We start from the raw sequence: 23,985 nt of genomic DNA on the forward strand, positions 1-23,985 counted from the left end.
GTCCAAAGCGTCCCTCCTTCGTCATTTTCCAGCTCTCTGATGTCAACAAGCTGTACTAAAGTCTTTAGAGTGTGAGTTTAGTTTCACGACACTTTTCGCAATATTCCAGCAATCTGACAGTGGGGGAAACCAGAAATGGAATTCACACACCATATCTATGTAGGGGGCTTCAGCGTGACGGGCGAACGCTTTTATCACTGGACTATCTGGAGATCTGAGTGAGTGAGTTTAGCATTACGCCGCACTCAGCAATATTCCAGCTATATGGCGGCGGTCTGTAAATAATCGAGCCTGGACCAGACAATCCGGGGATCAACAGCATGAACATCGATCTACGCAATTGGGATACGATGACAAGAGTCAACCCAGTCAGCGAGCCTGACCACCCGATCCCGTTGGTCGCCTCTTACGACAAGCATAGGTTACTGAAAATCATGTCTAGCCCGTACCTTCACAGGTCCTGGAGATCAGAGAATCATTAAATATGAACAAAAATAATGCAAGACAACAAGGCTTTTTCCTTTTATTATTAGCAGCTAAATGTAACTAAAGACAGGCGACAAGACAATAGATCAGGGTCACCATCCACAAAACCTTGGTAGCGTTACGACATTCGTAAGACTATGATAAACTTTAGAGTTACGACAGGTCGTAATGTTACGAAAATCAATCGGGACCCAGATGCATGGGCAAACAGTTAAGTCGGTTGTGGCCACTGATCACCTTGGAGTTAACTAGCTCTGTGGAAGGGGTTACCTCGGCTTGGTTAGTCAGGGACAAGTGGGCACTAAGGGCCCACCCACAAATATGTCTTTAATTAAGTAAACACGCCTAAACACGCCAAAAGCAGAAACTCCAAGAAGTTAACATAAACATACCATTATCTCAAAACGAAATCAAAAGCTTATCAAAACAAAACACCTCCCAAAAGTGGCAAAGTAACCTACAAAATCAATTTCTACATTGAAAAGTCGTCTGTAATAAACACTCAAAACATAATAACGTACCATACATCTTAAAATATAGACAGGGCGATAACGGAACTACAAACAAGTTATAGAACATTAAAGTATCACCTTTATAACAAAGAAACAAAAGACCCAACAAAACAGACAAACACTACAGAGTCCACTGGACACGAACACAATCCTATTATATTCAACACCGCAATCATCGCACATTTACATTTAAAACCGGAATGATATCATCATCAATCATCTCACATTTACATGTAAAACCGGAATGATATCATCATCATCATCATCATCATCATCATCATCATCATCATCATCATCTCACATTTACATTTAAAACCGGAATGATATCATCATCATCATCATCATCATCATCATCAATCATCTCACATTTACATTTAAAACCGGAATGATATCATCACCATCATCATCAATCATCTCACATTTACATTTAAAACCGGAATGATATCATCATCATCATCATCACCATCACCATCATCATCTCACATTTACATTTAAAACCGGAATGATATCATCATCAATCATCTCACATTTACATTTAAAACCGGAATGATATCATCATCATCATCATCATCATCATCATCTCACATTTACATTTAAAACCGGAATGACATCATCATCATCATCATCTCACATTTACATTTAAAACCGGAATGATATCATCATGATCATCATCAATCATCTCACATTTACATTTAAAACCGGAATGATATCATCATCATCATCATCATCTCACATTTACATTTAAAACCGGAATGATATCATCATCATCAATCATCTCACATTTACATTTAAAACCGGAATGATATCATCATGATCATCATCAATCATCTCACATTTACATTTTAAACCGGAATGATATCATCATCATCATCTCACATTTACATTTAAAACCGGAATGATATCATCATCATCATCATCATCATCATCAATCATCTCACATTTACATTTAAAGCGGAATGCTACCAGAGTAGTGTTATACAGCTTGCCTAGATGAATAAACTCTACAGTAGCAGAGCGATAATGTGGAGGATGTGGTTTTACCCCGCCTTTAGCCCTATACCAACAATATCACGGCTGAGGATATGAGAAATGGGCCTCACACATCATCCTATGCTGGGAATCGAACCCTGTACTCTGGCGTGCCGAGCGAATGCGTTAACAACAAAGCTACCCCACCGCCCATATTCAAACAGCCAGCCAGCGAGTTAACTACTGGTATACAGTTTTGAGTAATAATTTCTGACAAATACTAAGTGATCGTGAAGCTCATTTGAGACAACAAATAAAGATACACAAATCAATATAAATAATATGTCCCTATATAGCTCAAACCACAATTATACAGGCAGACAGCTGTGTATTCAGGGAAAAGGCCATAGGCCCATGCAACGTTTGGTTGCATGAAACCACAATTGTACTGATCGCGATTATAAAAATATACAATACAGTGTACAAATATACAAAATGCAACCTATCAATAAATGGCCACAGGGGCCCTGACCTTTCCATGAAGTTCTTACACTTGCATTTAAGATGAATACATTAAAATATTTCAATACACATATTTTCTTGCTTATGAGCTAATACATCAATACTTAATTAGAAATGATATAATCAGTGAGGCTATTTGTTTGTTGCTAATTTTGTTCCAAATGACACACAGATTTTGTAACGGTACGTTCAAACCACAGTGAATGGACTTTGAACGTTGATAGGACCATGCGTTGTTGGCATCCAGAGTTTAAACGAGAATGTTTATGGACGACAAAGTCAGTATAGAAACCCACTAGGGTGTTTCCTGTCTTCACAAGACCCCAAGTCCCGTTAACAGTTCAGTTTCGTCCACACAAAACTTTCTCAAAGACTTCTCCATGAACATTATGCTATAGACCATGCTGTTTTCCTTTATGACATTTCCCCATCATGCATCTTCATCATTTGGTCTCTATTCTACAGGCTGAATCTTCTGCATCCATTCCTGACAACCCTTTTCATCTAGTTTGTAGGCAGAGGGTCCACCTTTATCTGTGAACACACATCCATTTACTGGCCTGACTGAGAATTCAATCATGCTTTTGTCTTCTTTGAATGGATGAAATGTAACATCCACAAGGTCTGCCAGGTCATTTGATTCGTGAAAGTGAATGTTTGGTATGATCATCAGGTTTTGTCGAACAAAGTGTCTCAGAGCTTCTGCAAAGGCTGTGTGATCCTCAGACGTAATGTGAACAACCTCTATGATTGGACCGATTTCACCTTCACGAACTCCAATGTAAAGAGACCCACCAGATCGTTTTTTTTGAAAATGCTGAAATATCCTTATGTAAGCTATATGTGTACAAATATTCAGAAATATCGGCTTTGCCCGTGAGGTGTTTTTGGGGTATTAAATGTTTCAGCCTAATATCTACTACTTCCTGAAGATTCTCCAATCCTCTGACAACCGGACGTCTGTGACCTACAGCGCGTTTACCGAAAATTAATGTTTTTATCTCGGGAAGAGAAGCAGCAGCGTGAGATCTGTGGTTGGAAATGTAACTGTGTACATTCGCTGTAGATACCCTCGTTGAGATTCACTGAGATACTGTAATGACAAGAAAGTCAGTATCCTCAAACCACTCACCAGGGTAAAAGATCTGAGGATTTAAAAATACCTCATCGAATTGTCCGAGGCATCTGTTAATTTTATTTTTCCCACTGAGGTGGCAGAATACATCTCCTCCTCCAGAGTTTCTCAATGCAGAGGCCTTCTTTGTCATTTCAAATTGTTTTTTTCGTATGTACATTCTTCGATTCATTCGACGACGAGAATTCCTTTCTGAATCCACCATTTCCACATTGATGTGGATTACAACCTGATTTGTCGTGACATCTGGATCCTTGTATTTACGGCAAGCATCGCAACCTGTGGAGTAAAACAGGGCGTTTTACAGGTTATTTAAATATCCTACACGACGACCCAAAACTTTGAAAGGTCATTTTTTCTATTCTTTGAAGATATGGCTGAAATATTGCGGATTTGACGCTAGATATTAACTCACTCACTCATTCTTTGAGGATCTCCCATTTTGTTTCGCAATTGGTGTTCTATGATGATGTACTAACAGAATGTGGATTGTAAAGTCATGATGACAGTCATTCCTCCCTGACATCTTATCAAAATTATTTCATAATCTGTTAAGATGGTTACAAAAAAGTTAAACAACCACGTCGCATTGTTTAAATACATGTGTGTATGTTGAATGCCACTTCAATCAGCTATGTTCCAAAGGATTAATATCGTAATAGAAATAATTTGGATCCGGTAATCCAGTAATTAACGATTGCGTCCAACCCATCCCGTTGGCCGGGTCTTATGACAAACATAGCGTCATAACCTCGACTGGGTGCTTGTCTGAGATGATGTTGTCTGATAAAGTTATATCCTGCCCACACTCACCATCAACCTCTTCATCTATTGACCTGAAATACACACAAATTAGATCAGTTACAATTTTTGTGTTTACAATCATGAAATTGTTCAATCACACGTGCATGATATGTTTGTTGAGACTTTTAGTGTCAGCCTGTTAAACGCCAAATTGCTGTTAAGAGGTAAAAGGGCATCCCCAAAACATCAAAACCAACTTAAAATTAAAATACCAAGATTATCCTTAACAGAGAGAAGACGCGTCATCGGAATGTCTCAGAATGGGGCTTCAAATAGCCGTAGTGGTGGTACGTTCGGTTGTACCATGCAGACCATCACCAGACTTATGAAACACGTCAGCCAAACTGTCCCAGAAATGGCAACCCCGCAAAGATGACTATCGCATTATCCATGTGCGCAACCATGTGACATCATCAGCACCAACAGTGTTGAGTCAGTGCATCAACAGAAACACATTGATCAGACGACTGAGTGCTGTTGGCATTTCGTTTACCCGGCAAAGGAGACTGAATCGTCCTCGCTTGGCAACCGATTCAAGGCACTGGCAACGTTTCTATTGGGTGCGATGTCTGTTTGGACAACACATGCAGATACACAATATTTGTGACTTAAACGCGTTGCTTTCCTTAAATTACCCGAAAGCAATTTCTGGAATGGTTGTGAACTTTTTGTGGGTCGGTTTAGTTTATGTTGTAATCCCCATTACCATACAAAATTGTAGCAATATCGACCTTTCAAATGATTATTATCTTTGTGACAGCTTATACGTGGTGGTTGGTTTAGGTGACAAAACAAGGGCAACAGAATCGGAACCAATAGGGCCCGTAAGTAGGTCACGGCACTTCGCGAGACATTACGTTGTTTAGTACTTCCGGTGACAAACAACCTTTTTCGGCAATGGCGATAACACTGTTACATGGGGCATACTCGACACTGGCTGTGGGACTCAGAAAACTATGTCATGTCACAAAATATGCCCAGACTATAAACGCACATAGGCAATGCTGCATGAATAGCACGTGGATACCTGCCAAACAGCTGTCACAGCGTCGTCTTCAGGCTGGCCCATTCAGGAGTCGAGGTAAGTTTATTTGTTACATGGATTTCTTTGTTTCATTTAAAGGCTGGTATAGTTTAAGCATGGAACGCACAGTAAGGGTGGAGTTGACATGTGTGCAGATTGGTGAATCGTTTGATTGCATTTGATATATTACATTGTGATTTTATTGTCCCCCTCAGAGGGTATGTAAGACCACGTCTTTCAAAGTATGTTTAATCTCACCTCATTTTTAATCATAGTATATATGATCGTTTAAATTAATGTCTAAAGTGTCAACAGCTGAGGGGATGATGTAAATCCAGCTAGGGTCCATGCAGGTAGCAAAAGTACTGTAAGTTCCCGTCCCCATCTACCTTCAGTTGTTGGCCACCTATAGCCCATGTTTATATTGTATTGTTCTATTTAATAATATTGTTTTATTATAGCGGGCTAATTTGTCTTTAATACATGTGATATACAAGCAGTTTTACTGTTCTTCGACAACAGACTTTTAATTTCTAATTGCATTGATCTATATAATAATAAATTGTTCTCATCACGATATAGCTGAAATATTGCCAATGTGACGATAAATATTAACTCACCCACTCACTACAATTGGATTTTGTAGTTGTTACATTTATTAAAACTTACGTAATTCATCATGGCAAATATCAATTAAGTTTATCCATAACAATGTAAAGTTATTTTGGAATCTCACCAAAATATTTTAAAAATTGTCAATATTTGTAAAGTTGTGCATAAAACATTTTACTGGGAACTTTGTTAATAAATAAAGTATCTTGCAGTTGGAATTATCCAGGAGATAAGTTTATGCGCAATGGAATTCCAGGTGTAATTCTAAAAAAATAAATGTAATGAATTAAAGAATAATTTCATAGAGTGTAAACCATTATGATTATATCCACACTTTGATTGATGCCAATAGCTCTGAGTAGGTGTCTCTCTCAAATGTATTCTGCAATATGAGCTTGATTATTACAAACCCATTTAGCATTTGTTGATGGTGCAGCATGTTCAGGTAAACATAACATCCACATGCTTAATTTATCAATATCTTGATGTCAACACTGAAAGGAACTGTTTACATTTTTTAAGTATATCATACTTGGTCTCACATGTGTTATGTATTTGTTCAGTTGCAACAGATGCACATCTTTAAGAGGAAAAGAATGAGGAATAGATCACCACAATTTCCATTGACATCAAGAGCAACACAAGCTGAAACAGATCTTCAAATTTCTTTTAACATCTGGTGTTCAAGCAATACATTGCCAATGAAGAAACAGCAAGTCATTGAAGTGTTGTATGTACATATTTAAGCCCAACACATCATCCTTTGGACACATGCTTGAACAGGAAATGCTTGTCATCAGCAAGGTGTTGTGGAACTCCTTGTGACATCTTGAGAATCTCAGATAATTCAGTGAGAATTTAGATGAGTGACCATGAAAATATTCCAGTTCACACTGTTACAGTATTTTTTCAAGTTTAGCATCTGGGAAGTGCAAAGATTGTTTGATATGTTATGAGTAATTATGTCTTTTGAATAAAATTGCAGAATAGTTCTAAAACTTGTTTATTGTTTTTTAAGTGTGGATAAAGCAAGCACAAATGGAATGGTTTGGAAGATTTCTGCTTTAGCCATGATATTGATTTGACATTAAATATATAATGATGAATGTATGAGATTAGATTTTCAGTGTATATAGCAAAGGTTTCCAAGTGAGAGAGAGTTGGGTTTTAAGCCGCTTTTAGCAATTTTCCAGCAACATCATGCTGGGGAGAGCAGAAATGGGCTTCAAACTTTGCACCCATGTGGGGAATCGAACCCGGGCCTTCAGTGTGACAAGTCAACAGTTTAACCACTAGGTTACCTTACTACCCCAGTTTCCATGAAAAAAACATGCTTACCAATGAAAATTAAACTTAATCAATGGCATAGGCATGTATTTCTACATGCCATGGAACTTTTGTTGAAATATGAAATTCTTTGTTTATATTGCTGTAAGATTACAACATTGGTTCATAGCACAATAACCAGTACACATTATTCTTTTCCATTATTTTAAAACATATTGGTCTAGCTGTATAGTGGAAAATATCGAATGCCAGTTACCAACCTTGGCCTCATTGGCAGAATATTTGGAAGATATAGGTTACTAAAAATGGGTGAAAAACACTATATTTCATGACAAGTAATCACACTCATTCTGCTATCAGCCAGTGTCTGCAGAATCTACAGTCATGACATAGTATATATACACATTTAGTTTCCCCATCTATTGGTCAGTATATTTAACAATACAGGAAATGTCTTTGAGTGATTACTCCATATTTGAGTATATTTGGTCTTGCATTTTTGCCAACTGTGACTTGAAGGTGCTGTGTGCTGCTTCATATTTTGCTTACAGCACAGCAGAACCTCACCCCTGCATAACCAAGAACTAAGTAACACGCATGTACTGTAGATCATAGTACATAATTAACAACATCCAAGACATCTAGTACAAAGTGTAATTAATATTGTCCAACAACCAGTTTTTATATATCACCCCACTAAAATAATGTTTACATAATTTGATAAATAATTGTTTCATGATGAATATTCATATGGCTGAAGGTTTTCACATTTTTGTTTTGAATATCTGACAGTAGTAACCGAAATAATTGTAACCATATTATCAAGGTTATTTTGTCGAGCTGTTGATTGATTTGTGACTCTATGACTTCTTGTGTGAATAAAAACGTCACCAAAAATGGCAAAGTTCATATATTTATATATAATTTTTTAAATAATGTTACAAGAACTGTTATTTATTCAATATGTCATCATCAATATATTTACAGCATTGGAAAGTAACAATTTGCCACATGCAGATCCCTATCATCTATCCAAAGAAAAATTTATAATGCATTTTCTTTCACATTTGCAAAGCAACAAACAAGTTATTTCTTCTTTTATCATTCTGTCACCTGAACTTGCATACAGCCATCTCTTAGACTTGGAAGAGAGTAAAATTATATGTTAAGCCTACCAACTAGTTTACACATGCAGTGTACATTGCATAAAGCCAATTGTCTCCATTGATTATATCTATTAAATAGATCCTAACAAATATAAATATTGATATGTAAAAAATGGTTTTAATTTGGAATGGTTACTGAAAATATTACTGCAGCATAACAAATGTATTTAGAAAATAAATAACAAACTAAACAAACAAAAATATTCTAATTTGGAAATTACATACTTTTATTGAAAATGGAAATGAGTGAATGTGGCCAAATATGAATAGAACATCAACTTGATAAAGTTGGTAACACATGAATATTAAAATATAGTTTTATTAATTCAATAAATAAAGTTTACTCAAATACATTTTACGTTTACCATGTCATTGATTCCCGAAATATATTTTCTGACAAACACTGTCCGCGATACTGAAAAGAAACGATAGAACTGCACTAGCTGGTTGTCAAAAAATTATTATAGCTAAAGAAAGGTACTCATATGTTTTCGAATTGACTCATGGTTGTCGGTTGTCAATAAGGAACCGATAATCCTTGAAGAAATAAAATAATTTTTCGATCTTATCGTCCCAAAATGAGCCAATTACTCCGACTGTCACCAGCTGTGACAGCCAAGCATGGTAGTACACTTGGTCCGGCCTAGTAAGGTGATATTTGGCGGTCGCGCAATTTGGCACCAGAACTGGTTCTTGAATATTCGTTTGTCACCGGAAATTTAGTAGCGGAAGTAGCGCCTCGCGAGACTTACGGGCCGTATAGAGGGATGACAGGAAATCAATAAAGAGATGCTGACATGGTCACGTGGGTTGCCGTTTTCGATCATGACAAACATGTGTTCTGAATCTGATTGAATTGTGAAGGAATCATATTGATATATAAAGGCATGTGATAAAGAGCAATCAGTATCCGACAATTTAAAACGACGCTTTTAATACTAGCAGAGTGGTGAGGGCAAATCGTCCTCACACCGTTTTCCCACTCTGTGACATGCCTGTTCTGTCTTGTGTAGTAGACATCGAGTGATGTAAGTAAACGTATGTTAGTACAAAACCTGTTGTTGCGTTAATTGTTGGAGGAATGGGCAGGGTCGTCCCACTCAACAGTCTTGGGGTTAACGGCCCTTAGGCGAATATTGTGTAATTGGATACATTGGCAATGACAACATGGAGCCGCAATACACATTAGTAACTGTTGTTGGGTCACCTTACAATCTTACGACAAGTTATGACTTTACTCAATATGTCTTGCCCTTTGTACTTCACTAGAAGCTTTTAGTACAAAGACTTTCTGATAAGGTTGACGCTTCAAACCCTAATTCATAATTAATGATTATATACTTACAGTTTCCCCAACTCTGATTCAAGATGCACTTGATGATCTGCCTGAGCATGTGCTCCTCCAGATGACACTGAGTAAATCCTCGAGGCACTTTGTGAAGTGGCATAATGATGTCCCGTGAGCCTGTAAGACAAAACCCTAAAACATCCAGACAACAAAGAAAAGCCGAAGTTTGCTATAAATCATATTCTTCCACATCACATAGTATTGCCTTTTATCATTATTACTCTAGAGACTGTGATCTGTATTAATATCAATGAACGGTGGAGATTCGCATTAGAATATGTCCACGGTACTTTATTGCTTTTGGTAAGAGGACGCAAGATTGGATCGGGTTACTCAGTCTCACTGCCTAATGTGTGTCATCTTGCCATGAGGGCTTTGTACAATGTTCATGCTTTCAGTCATTGGTTTGCCACACTTCCTCAGTTCCAGACTGTTGCCAAATGCCGGAATAATGTGGTGGAAAACAGATAAACAAACAGACAAAACTAAGATCTTGCCTTTCCCATCCTTTGCCTGTGGAAGTACTTGGCAATTCAGTGACATCATCACATTCGTCCATGACCTCAACATTATCCACAATGAATGCGTCATGAATATTGCAATTTCCAAGCAACTGCTTAAGCAGATGGGTCACTTCAACCTTATTAGAGACCATGTTCTCAGCATCTTGTTTGGTACCATGTCCGAACTCTAAAACTAAGCTTCCTTCTTCTGCACGCACCCAATGCACGCCGAATTTGTTCATGAAGGCGCACGTTATGTCTTTCAGTCCTTTAAAACAAAATGCCATCAACTTAGACAAAGCACCGGTTATGTTAGAGAGCATCCACTTTGTTCGACAGGCGGCATTTGTAGTTAGTGGTCTCCCACAGTTTGCTTCAAGATGCACGATCTTTCCATGTTCGCATGTAGCTTTTTATGAAAAACAAATGTAGAAATATTATTGATTTTGCCGAGAACTATACACAAAAAGAACGAAATTAACATGGTAAATAAACATCTTCACATTCAATATTAAAATGTTGCATATGCTAATTAAAATGACATATTAATATATGTGAAAAAATGATATTAAACAATTTACCTGTCGTCTTGACATTCTGGTCATCGTGGTCTCCAAGTATCGACACCTTGCCATTGTGTACTGATATATAAAGACATTTGTCATAGTTACTACACACATCAGTAACATTATAAGTCATTACCATATATCATAACCATTGTAACCATGATTTGATAAGACCATTGGGTTTACAGATATACAAGACCATTTATCTGTTCTGTCGACTATTGACAGACTATTGATTGGAATGTTTAAGACGAATATGATACAATAAATTACACAATACCTATTGGCCATAGGTATTGTGTAATTTATTGTTATAGGGAAGAATCTCTGTTACCATTATAGGTGGAAGTATGCTTATATAAATCAGTAAGTTCCTTCTGTACAAATTGGAGTGTTGGAGAATTGTTGTTATTATTATGATATTGGCGAAAATTATTTGTTTTATAATAATGATAAGGTTTAAGGGAGATTATGCAATGTCCAAGATTCCGTATGTCGCCAGATGTAGATGAGTTTGTTGCATTCCCTGATCAAACACACAACATGTTTTGTTTAATTAAATTTGAAGTGTCTACAACTCCCATTTATTGAGAAGTTTGCGGCCAACAACAGATGTAACATCTGATACTTGAACCCGTACAGCTTCACAGACAACGAATGGGACTTCTAGGAAGCGCTGCCTAGCCGAACCCACCAAGAACTTTCCGGAGAATATGATGGCTCCCCATCACTGCACCCTTCTGAATTACCCAGAGTGTCAGAAGGGCTGTGCTCCCGGTGGAGAACCCGGGCACTCTCCTAATGTGACCAAGAGATCAGGAGGTACCAAACGAAGGGCACCAAGAACAATGGGGAGTCTGACGACAGTGTACTTGGGATGCAAGCGAGATATTTCGTGCATATTTAGCATGCTTTTCCTGAATCTTGCCAATCACGTTACTGTCTAAAGGGACAGAAAATTCAATGATATAAATAAATTCATTGGCTTTATCAAAAGGACGAGATCAGGTTTATTGGCTGGATTTTTTCTTTGTCTGTATATGGGCCTATTCCAAAGAAGTTTTTCCATGACAACCTGGACATGTTCAGGGTCGTACCATGGATGGACCTCGGTGTCAAAGCCACAGGCATGGCGAAGGCCGTAGTAGAAGCAGAACATTTTGGAGATTGCGAGTAGGAAGTGACTGGTCTTGAGCACCAAAAGGAAAGCCCTCAGTTTCACGTTTAGACCACCCGACTTCTTCCAGATGAAGGAGTAGATTACTGTTCTGTTCAACACACTGCATGTACACACAATGCAGTGATTCCTCAGAAATCTCCACAAATGACCGGCTCCCATCACTGTACCGTCTAGTGATGGGATACATCGCCATCAACAAAATCAACAGCAAATTTCAGAATATGTCCAACAACCCTGACACGCTTAAAGTAGTTGTGGAATTCTGTCATGAAGAGGTTCCACATGAATCAAACCCCGCTCTCCAGAATAGGTTGGCATATAACGATTAAGAGAGGACCGAGGGTGGTGGGCTCTGTTATCAGACATTATCCTTCTGGTCAGGTGGTCAAAACTCAGGATATCTTGTTTAGTCCAATGAACTACTCCAAAGGAAAGCAAAGGAGTGGCACAGCAAAAGTATTGGTGGCATCATTTATACTCAGTCAGAAGTTTGTCACGAGTTTGGGCATTCTGGATCTTGTCTCGAGCTTGCCTTCCAAGATGGGTGTAGTCCTGATCTCCCACAAGATCAAACATTAATTACCTGGCCACGTTTCAAATATTTATTATTAATTTATTACAATTGTTCACATGATATACATGAAATGGTAAAACTGGAGGCTGAAGGACAAGTCAAATTTTCATGACTATTGATAACTGCTGTATCATTGCCTGAAGAACACCTGTTTAGGGTAAAAGATGGTTTCAACAGTTTTAAACGTTTCGAAAGACAGGAATGGTTGCATTGTGTGCAAAATAGTTTATGAGTCATAAAACATGTACTTAGAAACTAGACTATCATATATTTTGTACAAGGATACCCTTTTTATTTATATATTCCAGATGGATTTTTATGTGTGAATTTCCACCGCCCCTTCGTAAATCCTTATAGTGGACAAAACTCTTCTCGGTAATCATTTGTAATCTTAACATCTTGCAAATAATTTTGAAAGCATTATAGGGTCCAGAAATGGAAGTATTAAAAAGAGAGTATTGCCCATATAGGCTAGGATACACAGGTGATTATTTTGGTGATAATCGCACACGTGCTTTTCAGTGATTCTCATCGTTGATTGGTCAGCTAAGCAGAGAAGAAATATGATTGGTTGACGGAACTACTTTTCTTGATCTAGGTTCATTGACAACTTTTACCGTTTCATTGATAATTAGAACGTGCTGTACTCACACATTCCGAGATTTTAAAAAGAAAATATAAAGGTTAAAGTATATGAATACTCTTTTTTTAGACATTATTATTTTGCAATAAAATTGCGTCATAAATAATAGTCTTTTTAAAATAAATAACCTTTAAAAAACACAAAAACAATCGTTTGCATTGTTTGTAAACAAACATGGCCGCTATTAGGCAAACCCCGATCAAGGTCAATGACCTAGTTAAAGTGGACGGCGATCTAACTTGTATCTCCGTTAAGCTCCCTTAAGTCCTTGAATGCTCTGGAGATTAATCTTATTTCCCAAAACGTTGATTGTTATCTTCATTTTCATACTGCTGTTTTGTTTCATCTATTTCCGTTTTCATAATAGTGGGCAACCTATTATCGGAAATTAAAAGTAGTCCAGACGGGCATGTTTCCACGACCTGGGTTGTCGCCATGTATAGCTTTTGCTAAATGGGTTATATTCACCCCTTACATACATGGGTTTCATTGAAGTAGGCACATGATAGTTTCGAAATTGAACAATGGACTCTGTTCTTAGAAGAGATTTTAGAAAAGGATTTTGTCAGTTGTATTTACCTGGGATCGTCTCCGGAATTGTGATTGTGCTCAGGGTGTCCCCTCTTAAAGTGACTTGGACCGCATTCCTATATTCATCTGTATCAAGAAAGGTATTATAATTGTAATAAACCAGAGTTGCGTCCCTTAGGCTTGGTGTTTCTGCATCACGGCCGTGCCTGCTGGTTTCACCTCTCCAACACGACGTGATGTAACAGGAATAATGAGGCAAAATCAGCTCATTCATTTTCAACAGTCATAAGTCAATTTTCAAGCAATGCTTATTAAATGATATCAGTATCCTTGCGGTATAAACGCATGACAAATAACAGATATATGTCAGAAGCCTTATATAAATACTTATGTCCTGTCCATATTTGTAAGACTCTGATCTGATCTAATAGAGAGCAGAGATGTGTGTTATCCATATTTGTAAGACTCTGATCTGATGTAATAGAGAGCAGAGATGTGTGTTATAAATTATATTTCAATATTTGATTTCTCCAAGTGTGAAGTTTCTTATTTTGATCAGTAGATTTAGACTAACATGGCTTTCTTTAGACTTTTGACCAACCGAAATAACCCAGCGTAAACCAGCATGTTCTAGTATGTTCCATCAGAGATATAAAGAGCCATGGATTACAAATATGAGGTGATGATGTGTTGTGGTGGATGTGTATGGTATGCTGAGGTGAAGTGTGATGTGATGTGATGTGGTGTGGTGTGTGTGTGGTGTGTGAGGTGAGGTGAGGTGAGGTGAGGTGAGGTGAGGTGATATAAGGTGAGGCGAGGCGAGGCGAGGTGAGGTTTGGTGTTGGTATATAGAGAATTTCACCCACGTGTCTACTGATATCAATTATATCAACACGAGTTGATAAAATATCCGAGGATTGCCGAGGATATTTTGACTTTTATCAACGAGTGTTGATAAAACTGATATCAGAAGACTCGAGGGTGAATTACTATTTATCATCCAAAATCACTGTTCATTGGTTTTCAATGAAAAATATACAACTCTGAACGCGGTACTACCATTAGACTTGCAGTGCAGCGATGTCATAGCACCATGACGTCATCAAGTTCATGACGTCATAGCATTGTCAGGGCATTGTACAAAATATATTGTCAAAACGATATCTCCTAGGAGATATCGTATGATCTCTCACACAAGCAATATCTCCTGTGGAACCCAGTTTTGGATGATAAATGTGTATGGCATGCTGAGGTGAGATGTGGTGTGGAGGTAAGGTGAAGTAAAGTGACGTGAGGTGCTGCATGTTGCGGTGATGTGATGTATGGTGTGGCGTGGTGTGGTGTGGTGTGGTGTGGTGTGGTGTGGTGTGGTGTGGTGTGGTGTGGTGTGGTGTGGTGTGGTGTGGTGTGGTGTGGTGTGGTGTGGTGTGGTGTGGTGTGGTGTGGTGTGGTGTGGTGGTGTGGTGTGGTGTGGTGTGGTGTGGTGTGGTGTGGTGAGGTGATGTGAGGTGAGTGTTGCGGAGTTATGTGTGAGTGGTATGGTGAGGTGAGGTGTGATTTAATGTGGTGTGGGGGTGAGATGATGTGATGAGATGTAAGGTGTTGAGAGAGGTGATGTGCGGTGTGGAGAGATGTGGTATGGTGTGGAGAGAGGTGTGGTGAGGGGTGCTGTGTTGTGGTGTGGAGAGAGATGTGGTGAATTGTGATATGGCGTAGATAATGGTGATGCGGTATAAGATTTACCTCTTCCTGGATTCTCTGGCACTTGTCTGGAGTGTCCTAGTCCAGCAGCGTTAACTAAAAACAAGATGCAACTATTTTAATTTGCATTCCACATTAATATTGATATAACATATGAAGTCGTCACTTCTATTATTGCTTCTAATATGATTTGTGGGCGGTTGGGTAGCCTAGTGGTTAAAGCGTTCGCTCGTTACGCCGAAGGCACGTGTTCGATTCCCCACTTGGGCACAATGTGTGAAGCCCATTTCTTGAGTCCCCGCCGTGATATTGCCGGAATATTGCTAGCTCTAACTGATCTGATCTAATAGAGAGCAGAGATGTGTGTAATCCATATTTGTAAGACTCTGATCTGACGTAATAGAGAGCAGAGATGTGTGTTATAAATTATATTTCAATATTTGATTTCTCCAAGTGTGAAATTTCTTATTTTGATCAGTAGATTTAGACTAACATGGCTTTCTTTAGACTTTTGACCAATCGAAATAACCCAACGTAAACCAGCATGTTCTAGTATGTTCCACCAGAGATATATATAGAGCCATAGCTTACAAATATGAGGTGATGTGTTGTGGTGGTATATGTGTATGGTATGCTGAGGTGAGGTGTGATGTGATGTGATGTGATGTGGAGGTGAGGTGAGGTGAGGTGAGGTGAGGTGAGGTGATGATATGTGAGGTGATGTGATATAAGGTGAGGCGAGGCGAGGTGAGGTGAGGTGTTGTTGTGGTATATAGAGCATCTCACCCACGTGTCTACTGATATCAATTATATCAACACGAGTTGATAAAGTTACAAATATCCGAGGATTGCCGAGGATATTTTGACTTTACCAACGAGTATTGATATAACTGACATCAGAAGACTCGAGGGTGAGATACTATTATCATTACAAAAATCACTGTTCATTGGTTTTCAATGAAAAATATACATCTCTGAACACGGTACTACCATTAGACTTGCAGTGCAGCGATGTCATAGCATTATGACATCGTCAAGTTCATGACGTCATAGCATTGTCAGGGCATTGTACAAAATCTATTGTCAAAACGATATCTCCTAGGAGATATCGTATGATCTCACACAAGCAATATCTCCTGTGGAACACAGTTTTGGATGATAAATGTGTATGGCATGCTGAGGTGAGATGTGGTGTGGAGGTTAGGTGAGGTAAGGTGACGTGAGGTATTGCATGTTGCGGTGATATATTGGTGTGGTGTGGTGTGGTGTGGGTGGTGTGGCGTGGCGTGGCGTGGCGTGGCGTGGCGTGGCGTGGCGTGGCGTGGCGTGGCGTGGCGTGGTGTGGTGTGATGAGATGAGATGCGTGTTGCGGAGTTATATGTGAGTGGTATGGTGAGGTGAGGTGTGTTTTAATGTGGTGTGGGGATGAGATGATGTGATGAGATGTGAGGTGTTGAGAGAGGTGATGTGTGGTGTGGAGAGAGATGTGGCAAGATGTGGTGTGATATGGAGAGAGGTGTGGTGAGGGGTGCTGTGCTGTGGTGTGGAGAGAGATGTGGTGAATTGTGATATGGCGTAGATAGTGGTGATGCGGTATAAGATTTACCTCTTTCTGGATTCTCTGGCACTTGTCTGGAGTGTCCAGATCCTACTGATCCTTGTTGAGCAGTGTGAACTAAAACAAGATGCAACTATTTTAATTTGCATTCCACGTTAATATTGATATAACATATGAAGTCTTCACTTCTATTATTGGTTCTAATATGATTTGTGGGCGGTGGGGTAGCCTAGTGGTTAAAGCGTTCGCTCGTTACGCCGAAGGCACGGGTTCGATTCCCCACATGGGCACAATGTGTGAAGCCCATTTCTGGTGTCCCCCGCCGTGATATTGCTGGAATATTGCTAAAAGCGGCGTAAAGCTAAACTCACTCACTCTAATATGATTTGCTTGAAGGTACGAGTACGTCAAGCTTTGAGAACGGGTAAAAGTACGTCTACTTTGACGCATCAGGTCCACGTCTGATACAATTCCCGACATTGGCTCTATCTTCCCTTGCACATTTCAGGCTTGCTTTTACATGCGTTTATGACAGGTGCCACCGGTGAGACAGGATACGCTCACCTTTTCACGAGCACCTATTTTCAAGATAACTATTTGTAAGAGAACCATATGAAGTGTACTTCCTGCAAAGACTCTGCTTTTAAGAGAAATATCTGATTGAAGTGGAAGGGTTTGGTTGCTTCATTATTCCGTTAATAAATAACTGTTACTGTTTGTGGCACGGATTGCCCTGTGGTTTAAGGTTGCACGTTTCACTATACAGAGTTGCGCCCCTTAGGCATGTCAGGAAGCTGTGACAGTAGGGCCCAAATAGACACCTGCCGTGAGTATGTTTCATAGCATGTCATCATCACTGTGCTTTTGGATATAACCAAGAAGGTAGACACACTATACTTGTATCACTACAAGTTACAAACTCATTAAGATCGGCTTCTCGCAGGAGGCGAGTGACTGTACCGGGTGTCTGACTCGCTGAGCAGATTGATACATGGCATCATATCCCTCATAGTAGATCAGTGCTCATGTTAGCAATCACAGGCTTGTCTGTTTAAGATTCAACTATTTGCAGACCACTGTCGTATAGCTTGAATACTGCAGTGTGCGGCGTTGAACAAGCAATCAAACCAACACACTAAATTGATCTCAACTCATATACTCATGCCAATAATGGTTGTCACTCCCTTCAATGTTTTTAATTGGAGAGGGGGTGGGGGTGGGGGTTGGGGTGGGGAGGGGTGACAACCATTATTGGCATGAGTATATGTTCTGTTGACATGTCTGAAATAGCATGTAATAATGTTCAAAGGTGAACGGAACTCGCTCATTCACTAAATCTTCAGGCTGACAGTGCTACACATTGTTGTCATACGTACATCTTGAGAATGGAATATTGCAATTTTACATCTACACATACATAGGGACGCTGGTGTAGCCTAGTGGTTAAAGCGTTCGCTCGTCACGCCGAAGACCAGGGCTCGATTCCTCACATGGGTACAATGTTTGAATCCAAATTTCTAGTGTCCCTCGCCGCGATATTGCTGGAATATATTGCTAATAGCGGCGTAAAACCATATTCACTCACTCACTCTACACAACCATAATATTCTCTGATTCTATCTCAAAGTAATGTGAATATAATTAGTCATTTAATTAATACTGAAGGTTGATTTAACATATGAAAGCAATAACATCAATACTTGAAAGGTTTTCAATTTTAGCATTGCCAAATGCTATCGCTGTCCCGGCCTGTCCGTCCTTTACAGCGGTAGTATTGACGTTCGGCCCTGAAACATGAAAGTTTTTTATCAGGAGTGTAACGTAATGACAAACAATGTTTATGGCATTATGGGGACAATTACACACTGGTGTGTGTGTGTATGTGTGTGTGTGTGTGTGTGTGCGGTATATGGTGCCTTTTTTTGCTGTTTTCTCTGGTGCGGTCTGTGGCCTTATTTGCGGTGCGGTGTGTGATGTGTGTTTGCTGTTTTATGTGGTTTGGTGTGGCGTGGTGTGAACTCGTGTACTGTGGTCGGCAGTGAGGTGTGGAGTGGTTATTGTGATGTGCTGTGGTCGGCAGTGTGGTGTCGGATGGTGAGGTGTGGAGTGGTTATTGTGATGTGCTGTGGTCGGCAGTGTGGTGTCGGATGGTGAGGTGTGGAGCGGTTATTGAGAAGTGGTGTGGTCGGCAGTGTGGTGTCGGATGGTGAGGTGTGGAGTGGTTATTGTGATGTGCTGTGGTCGGCAGTGTGGTGTCGGATGGTGAGGTGTGGTGTGGTTATTGTGGTGTGGTGTGGTCGGCAGTGTGGTGTCGGATGGTGAGGTGTGGTGTGGTTATTGTGGTGTGGTGTGGTGTGGTCGGCAGTGTGGTGTCGGATGGTGAGGTGTGGAGTGGTTATTGAGAAGTGGTGTGGTCGGCAGTGTGGTGTCGGATGGTGAGGTGTGGAGTGGTTATTGAGAAGTGGTGTGGTCGGCAGTGTGGTGTCGGATGGTGAGGTGTGGAGTGGTTATTGTGATGTGGTGTGGTCGGCAGTGTGGTGTCGGATGGTGAGGTGTGGAGTGGTTATTGTGATGTGGTGTGGTCGGCAGTGTGGTGTCGGATGGTGAGGTGTGGTGTGGTTATTGTGAAGTGATGTGGTCGGCAGTGTGGTGTCGCGTGGTTAGGCAATGTGGGTGCTTTAGTGTCCACAAGTGGCGTCTCATGTTGTGTATGTCATGTGTGGTGTATCATGTTCCGTATGTCATGTGTGGTGTCTGATTTTGTGTATGTCATGTTTGATGTCTCATGTTGTGTATGTCATGTGTGGTGTCTCATGTTGTGTATGTCATGTGTGGTGTCTCATGTTGTGTATGTCATGTGTGGTGTCTCATGTTGTGTGTGTCATGTGTGGTGTCTCATGTTGTGTATGTCATGTGTGGTGTCTCATGTTGTGTATGTCATGTGTGGTGTCTCATGTTGTGTTTGTCATGTTTGGTGTCTCATGTTGTGTATGTCATGTGTGGTGTCTCATGTTGTGTATGTCATCTGTGGTGTCTCATGTTGTGTGTGTCATGTGTGGTGTCTCATGTTGTGTATGTCATGTGTGGTGTCTCATGTTGTGTATGTCATGTGTGGTGTCTCATGTTGTGTGTGTCATGTGTGGTGTCTCATGTTGTGTATGTCATGTGTGTTTAATATTGTGTATGTCATGTGATGTGTCTCATGTTGTGTATGTCATCTGTGGTTTCTCATGTTGTGTGTGTCATGTGTGGTGTCTCATGTCGTGTATGTCACGTGTGGTGTCTGATTTAAACAGGTACAGGTCATTGCCGCAGCAGTCTGCGTTCTGTTGTTTATTTTGTTGACAGTTACATAGACAGATTCTTTAATACAAATGCATAAAATCGGTGATTTAAAATGTGATTAGGTTGTCTGACAGAACATCCACTTGCACAGTTTGAGATCGATTGGGTCATTGGATGAAGAGATATTTACAAAAAAACCGGGTCTACATGCATTTCATGCCAAACTATAATTATTGTTTCATTTAATGAAATATAAGGGGAATTAGTCGGGATATGGTGATAGTTGTATTTATCGTGAGGAAAAACACATACTTTGACCTGAGTTCCCATCCTCTGCCCCGTCTTCCTTCATGCTGCAACCAAACATATCACAAGCTTTAAAATATGCAAACTGGCTCCAATTTTCACCATAACTGTCCTCGTAATCATGTCACAAAAGCAGAAAATATAATAACATTCCGAAAGAGAAAGCCTCTCATTTCAAACAAATATCCATGGTAATGCTATTGTTACAAGGTAAAAATGCACCCCTAAACCATGAGAGTGAGTGAGTGAGTTTAGCTTTACGCCACACTCAGCAATATTCCACCTATATGGCAGCGGTCTGTAAATAATCGAGTCTGGACCAGACAATCCTGTGATCAACAGCATGAGCAATTTGGAACCGACGACATATGTCAACTAAGTCAGCGAGCCTGACCACCCGATCCCGTTAGTCGCCTCTTTCGACAAGCATGGGTTACTGAAGGCACATTCTAACCCGGACTTTCACGGGTCCTAAACCATGAGAGAATTACATCAGGTTCCGTATTTTAGATTTGCAGTTTTGATCATGAGTCATAATGGTTAGGCACGGTAGGCGGACAGAGATTCGAGCGAATGGCGTTTAGCCGAAGGCAGTGTTGTTTTCTTCAACGGAGTGCACTTCAATGCAGGATGTACTTATTGTTAAGGTACGAGGGTCGATCAAAAAGTACGTAGCCTAACGATATTCTCGATGTCCAATGTTTGAAAAGCTTCCATTTCATTTTAAAGGAATCGTTAGCAAAGCCATATCAAAAATTTCACATGTGTGGGTAATGTGGTTTACCAGATATTTGTCATTACAACACATTGAGGTATCATATATTTCTAACAAATTTGCAGAAAATGAAACACGATTTGTCTTTTGGTACCTCTTGGATAATGGTATGCCCTCAGATATTGTCATATAAAATATGTTCAGTATAGCATTGGATGACTTCCTGTCATTATCAACAGTCAAAGATTTGGATTGCCTGATTTATATTTAGTCTGGGGCTATTTTTTGAAGGACACACCCTTTTACATCTTTCAATAACATTGTGTCCAGATATTCAAGCTGGCACAGTTTACAATATATGTGAGCTGACACTTGTGTGACCATTCAGTTTGAACCCTTGGCATCATGTATGCATAAGTGAAAACAGTAGAATAAGCTATGCTCCAAAACAAACTCTTTCAGTCAACATGAACGGGGGAGTCACTTTAACAAGCGATTGTTATTTCAAATTGCTTTTTTATGAAGTTTAATATCTAAGTGTGATTCTAGGGGACTTCTATCAATCTCAAACACACAAAATATTTCTTGCATATTTTGTTTCCTGAAGTTTTTGATGCATTTATTGTAGACGTTGCGTTTTTGAGGGTACCAAGATAAAAGGTCAAACAAAATGGGGATCGTGAGACTGGAACATAGCAAAACCAAATTGCTTGAGTTTGACAAATAATATGTAGAAAAATAAAACATAAAAATAACTGCATTTGTATCGTTTTCTTGGTGATTCTATTACTTTTTGATCGCCCCTCGTATGTCTGTGATTCATTCAGATTCAATTCCAATATAAACATGTGTTAACATGGACTACTGCAAAATGAAACAAAATCATGATTTAGGTGAACTACTTGAGCTTAAAAACTCATGTAACCTCCAATGCTGAGATCCTTGACTAAAATGTCATTATACAGTCCTACAAAATTTATAAGACTTAAGCCTCTATGATAAATTGATAACATATATCCCATTATGAAACAAACAAAAATAATAAAATATTTTGAATTGTGAAATGGTCCCTCAGAGCCAGAGGCTCTACTAATAAGGCCAAATAAAACATTGGCCCATTTGAGGCCACTTAATTCCTCCAAACTGTCACATATGAAACCATTCAAACCCACAAAACTTGGTAGAATATTTGGCTCTTTTGGAGCTACTTATGAAGATGCTTCCACTTGTAAAATGTTACAAGAAACCAACTGAAATAAAAGTATATTTGGCACTTGTATATATTGTTGCCATGGAAGTCAAGGGCATAAAATTCAAAGAGGGCTAACTCTGGATGACCCAGTATATTGCAGAATCTGAACCATATCGTGATAATCGTATCGCGAGATACTGTATCGGTATGTACCGGTTTACCGGTAATATTGCACAGCCCTACTTTTAAGTGATGGAAGCCAGTCCCCACCACTCAGGTGCCCCGTGTGGTACGAGCCTACCCTGTCTATTGATGAAGTTGTAGTTAGAGAGATGGACTGAGACAGAGTAAACTATGTGAGTATAAATTGGTGTTGCGTTTATCTTTGAATGTATGTGTGCCAGTACATGAATGCCATGTGGTTAGTTAGGAGTCACGGTCGTCCAACCCCTCACTCCGAGACTTAGCAGCATCCTGCAACGGACCAAGCGAGTGGAGCGCCAGAGCTGCTATCTCCCCCTGACAATGGGAACGGCCACAAGTAGTAGGTAACTGTGGTAGGGTTTACTAACGCCCCAACGCCAGTTACGACACGTATATGAAGATCGGTCCTGTGTACGTACGCTGATATACGTTTCACAAGAACAGACGACACCAAAATAGTCTGAATGTTACAGGGACCAATATGTCTCCACACCGGTGACGTAACAGATATGAAAGAAGGGGAAACACCGGTTTTCTGTGTCACTTGAATAAACAGCGGTAGCACAAATCGAAAGCCATAAACACGGTGTGCTGTCAGTTCATTATTCTTGTTATTGAAAGAGTATATCACTCGCATATAAGTGTACACCTAAGCCACATCGTGTTAATTGTTGGATGTTTTCACGATCGTATCAGTACATAGTAACATAACAATGTACAACAGCAACTGCGCAGCCATGTTTTAACCCGGAAACATTTCAATGAGACAGGTAACATAAGAAGATGTATGTATTTTATCATACCTTTGAACGAAGTTCCCGACTGTCACAAAAAGCAGATAGAGTCAGGTGTTAAAAATAACTGTTCCAGGAGCTATAAATAGAGAAAGGGGTCGAATCGAAACAGCCTCTTTCGGTGACGTCACTGTTTTGCGCAGACGTCGTAGTGTGTCTCACAATGAATAGGCAATGAACAGGTGTGTTTCGTGTTTCACGGTGAGGCTGTGGTGTGGTTGGACTGTCTAAGGGAGGCAACTCCATTAGGAATAATATTGACAGAAATCACGTGTCTTTGCGAGGATTAAAGATTAACTTCTTTATACCACCAGGCGCGTAGATTTTTTCGTGTAAGCCCGATAGCTATATATTTTGATAGTACTGAG

General features: G+C 39.7%; 1 protein-coding gene across 3 annotated transcripts; it reads right to left on the reverse strand.

Moving 5' to 3' along the window:
• Nucleotides 1-1,866: 1,866 nt before the first annotated feature.
• On the reverse strand, nucleotides 1,867-23,807 carry LOC124261670. 3 transcript variants are annotated; one of them, XM_046696019.1, is made up of 11 exons: nucleotides 23,627-23,807; nucleotides 20,719-20,759; nucleotides 18,822-18,908; nucleotides 17,170-17,238; nucleotides 15,606-15,659; nucleotides 13,911-13,988; nucleotides 10,950-11,009; nucleotides 10,363-10,636; nucleotides 9,863-9,982; nucleotides 4,438-4,460; nucleotides 1,867-3,903 (listed from the first exon to the last, which is right to left on the reverse strand). In XM_046696019.1, the coding sequence occupies exons 2-11, from the start codon at nucleotides 20,756-20,758 to the stop codon at nucleotides 3,572-3,574; spliced, it is 1,137 nt and encodes a 378-aa protein (XP_046551975.1). In that variant the 5' UTR covers nucleotide 20,759; nucleotides 23,627-23,807; the 3' UTR covers nucleotides 1,867-3,571. The 3 variants fall into 3 exon arrangements, with proteins under 3 accessions (XP_046551975.1, XP_046551974.1, XP_046551973.1); XM_046696018.1 differs by lacking the exon at nucleotides 17,170-17,238 and having other exon boundaries at nucleotides 10,363-10,777; XM_046696017.1 differs by lacking the exon at nucleotides 15,606-15,659 and having other exon boundaries at nucleotides 10,363-10,777.
• Between the last annotated feature and the right edge of the window lie 178 nt (nucleotides 23,808-23,985).

Source organism: Haliotis rubra, unplaced genomic scaffold (assembly GCF_003918875.1).
Source record: "Haliotis rubra isolate DU_JTF1 unplaced genomic scaffold, ASM391887v1 Scf803, whole genome shotgun sequence".
Taxonomy (NCBI): Eukaryota; Metazoa; Mollusca; class Gastropoda; order Lepetellida; family Haliotidae; genus Haliotis; species Haliotis rubra.

Bases quoted from the DNA above. Each gene is read 5' to 3' on its own strand.
- LOC124261670 (XM_046696017.1), bottom strand. From the start codon at position 20,758: ATGAAGGAAGACGGGGCAGAGGATGGGAACTCAGGTCAAA. The intron at 9,983-10,362 runs GCAAGATCTTAG...TTTGTCTTACAG, and splicing joins ACAGGCAAAGGATGGGAAAG to GCTCACGGGACATCATTATG. The intron at 3,904-4,437 runs GTGAGTGTGGGC...TTTACTCCACAG, and splicing joins AATAGATGAAGAGGTTGATG to GTTGCGATGCTTGCCGTAAA.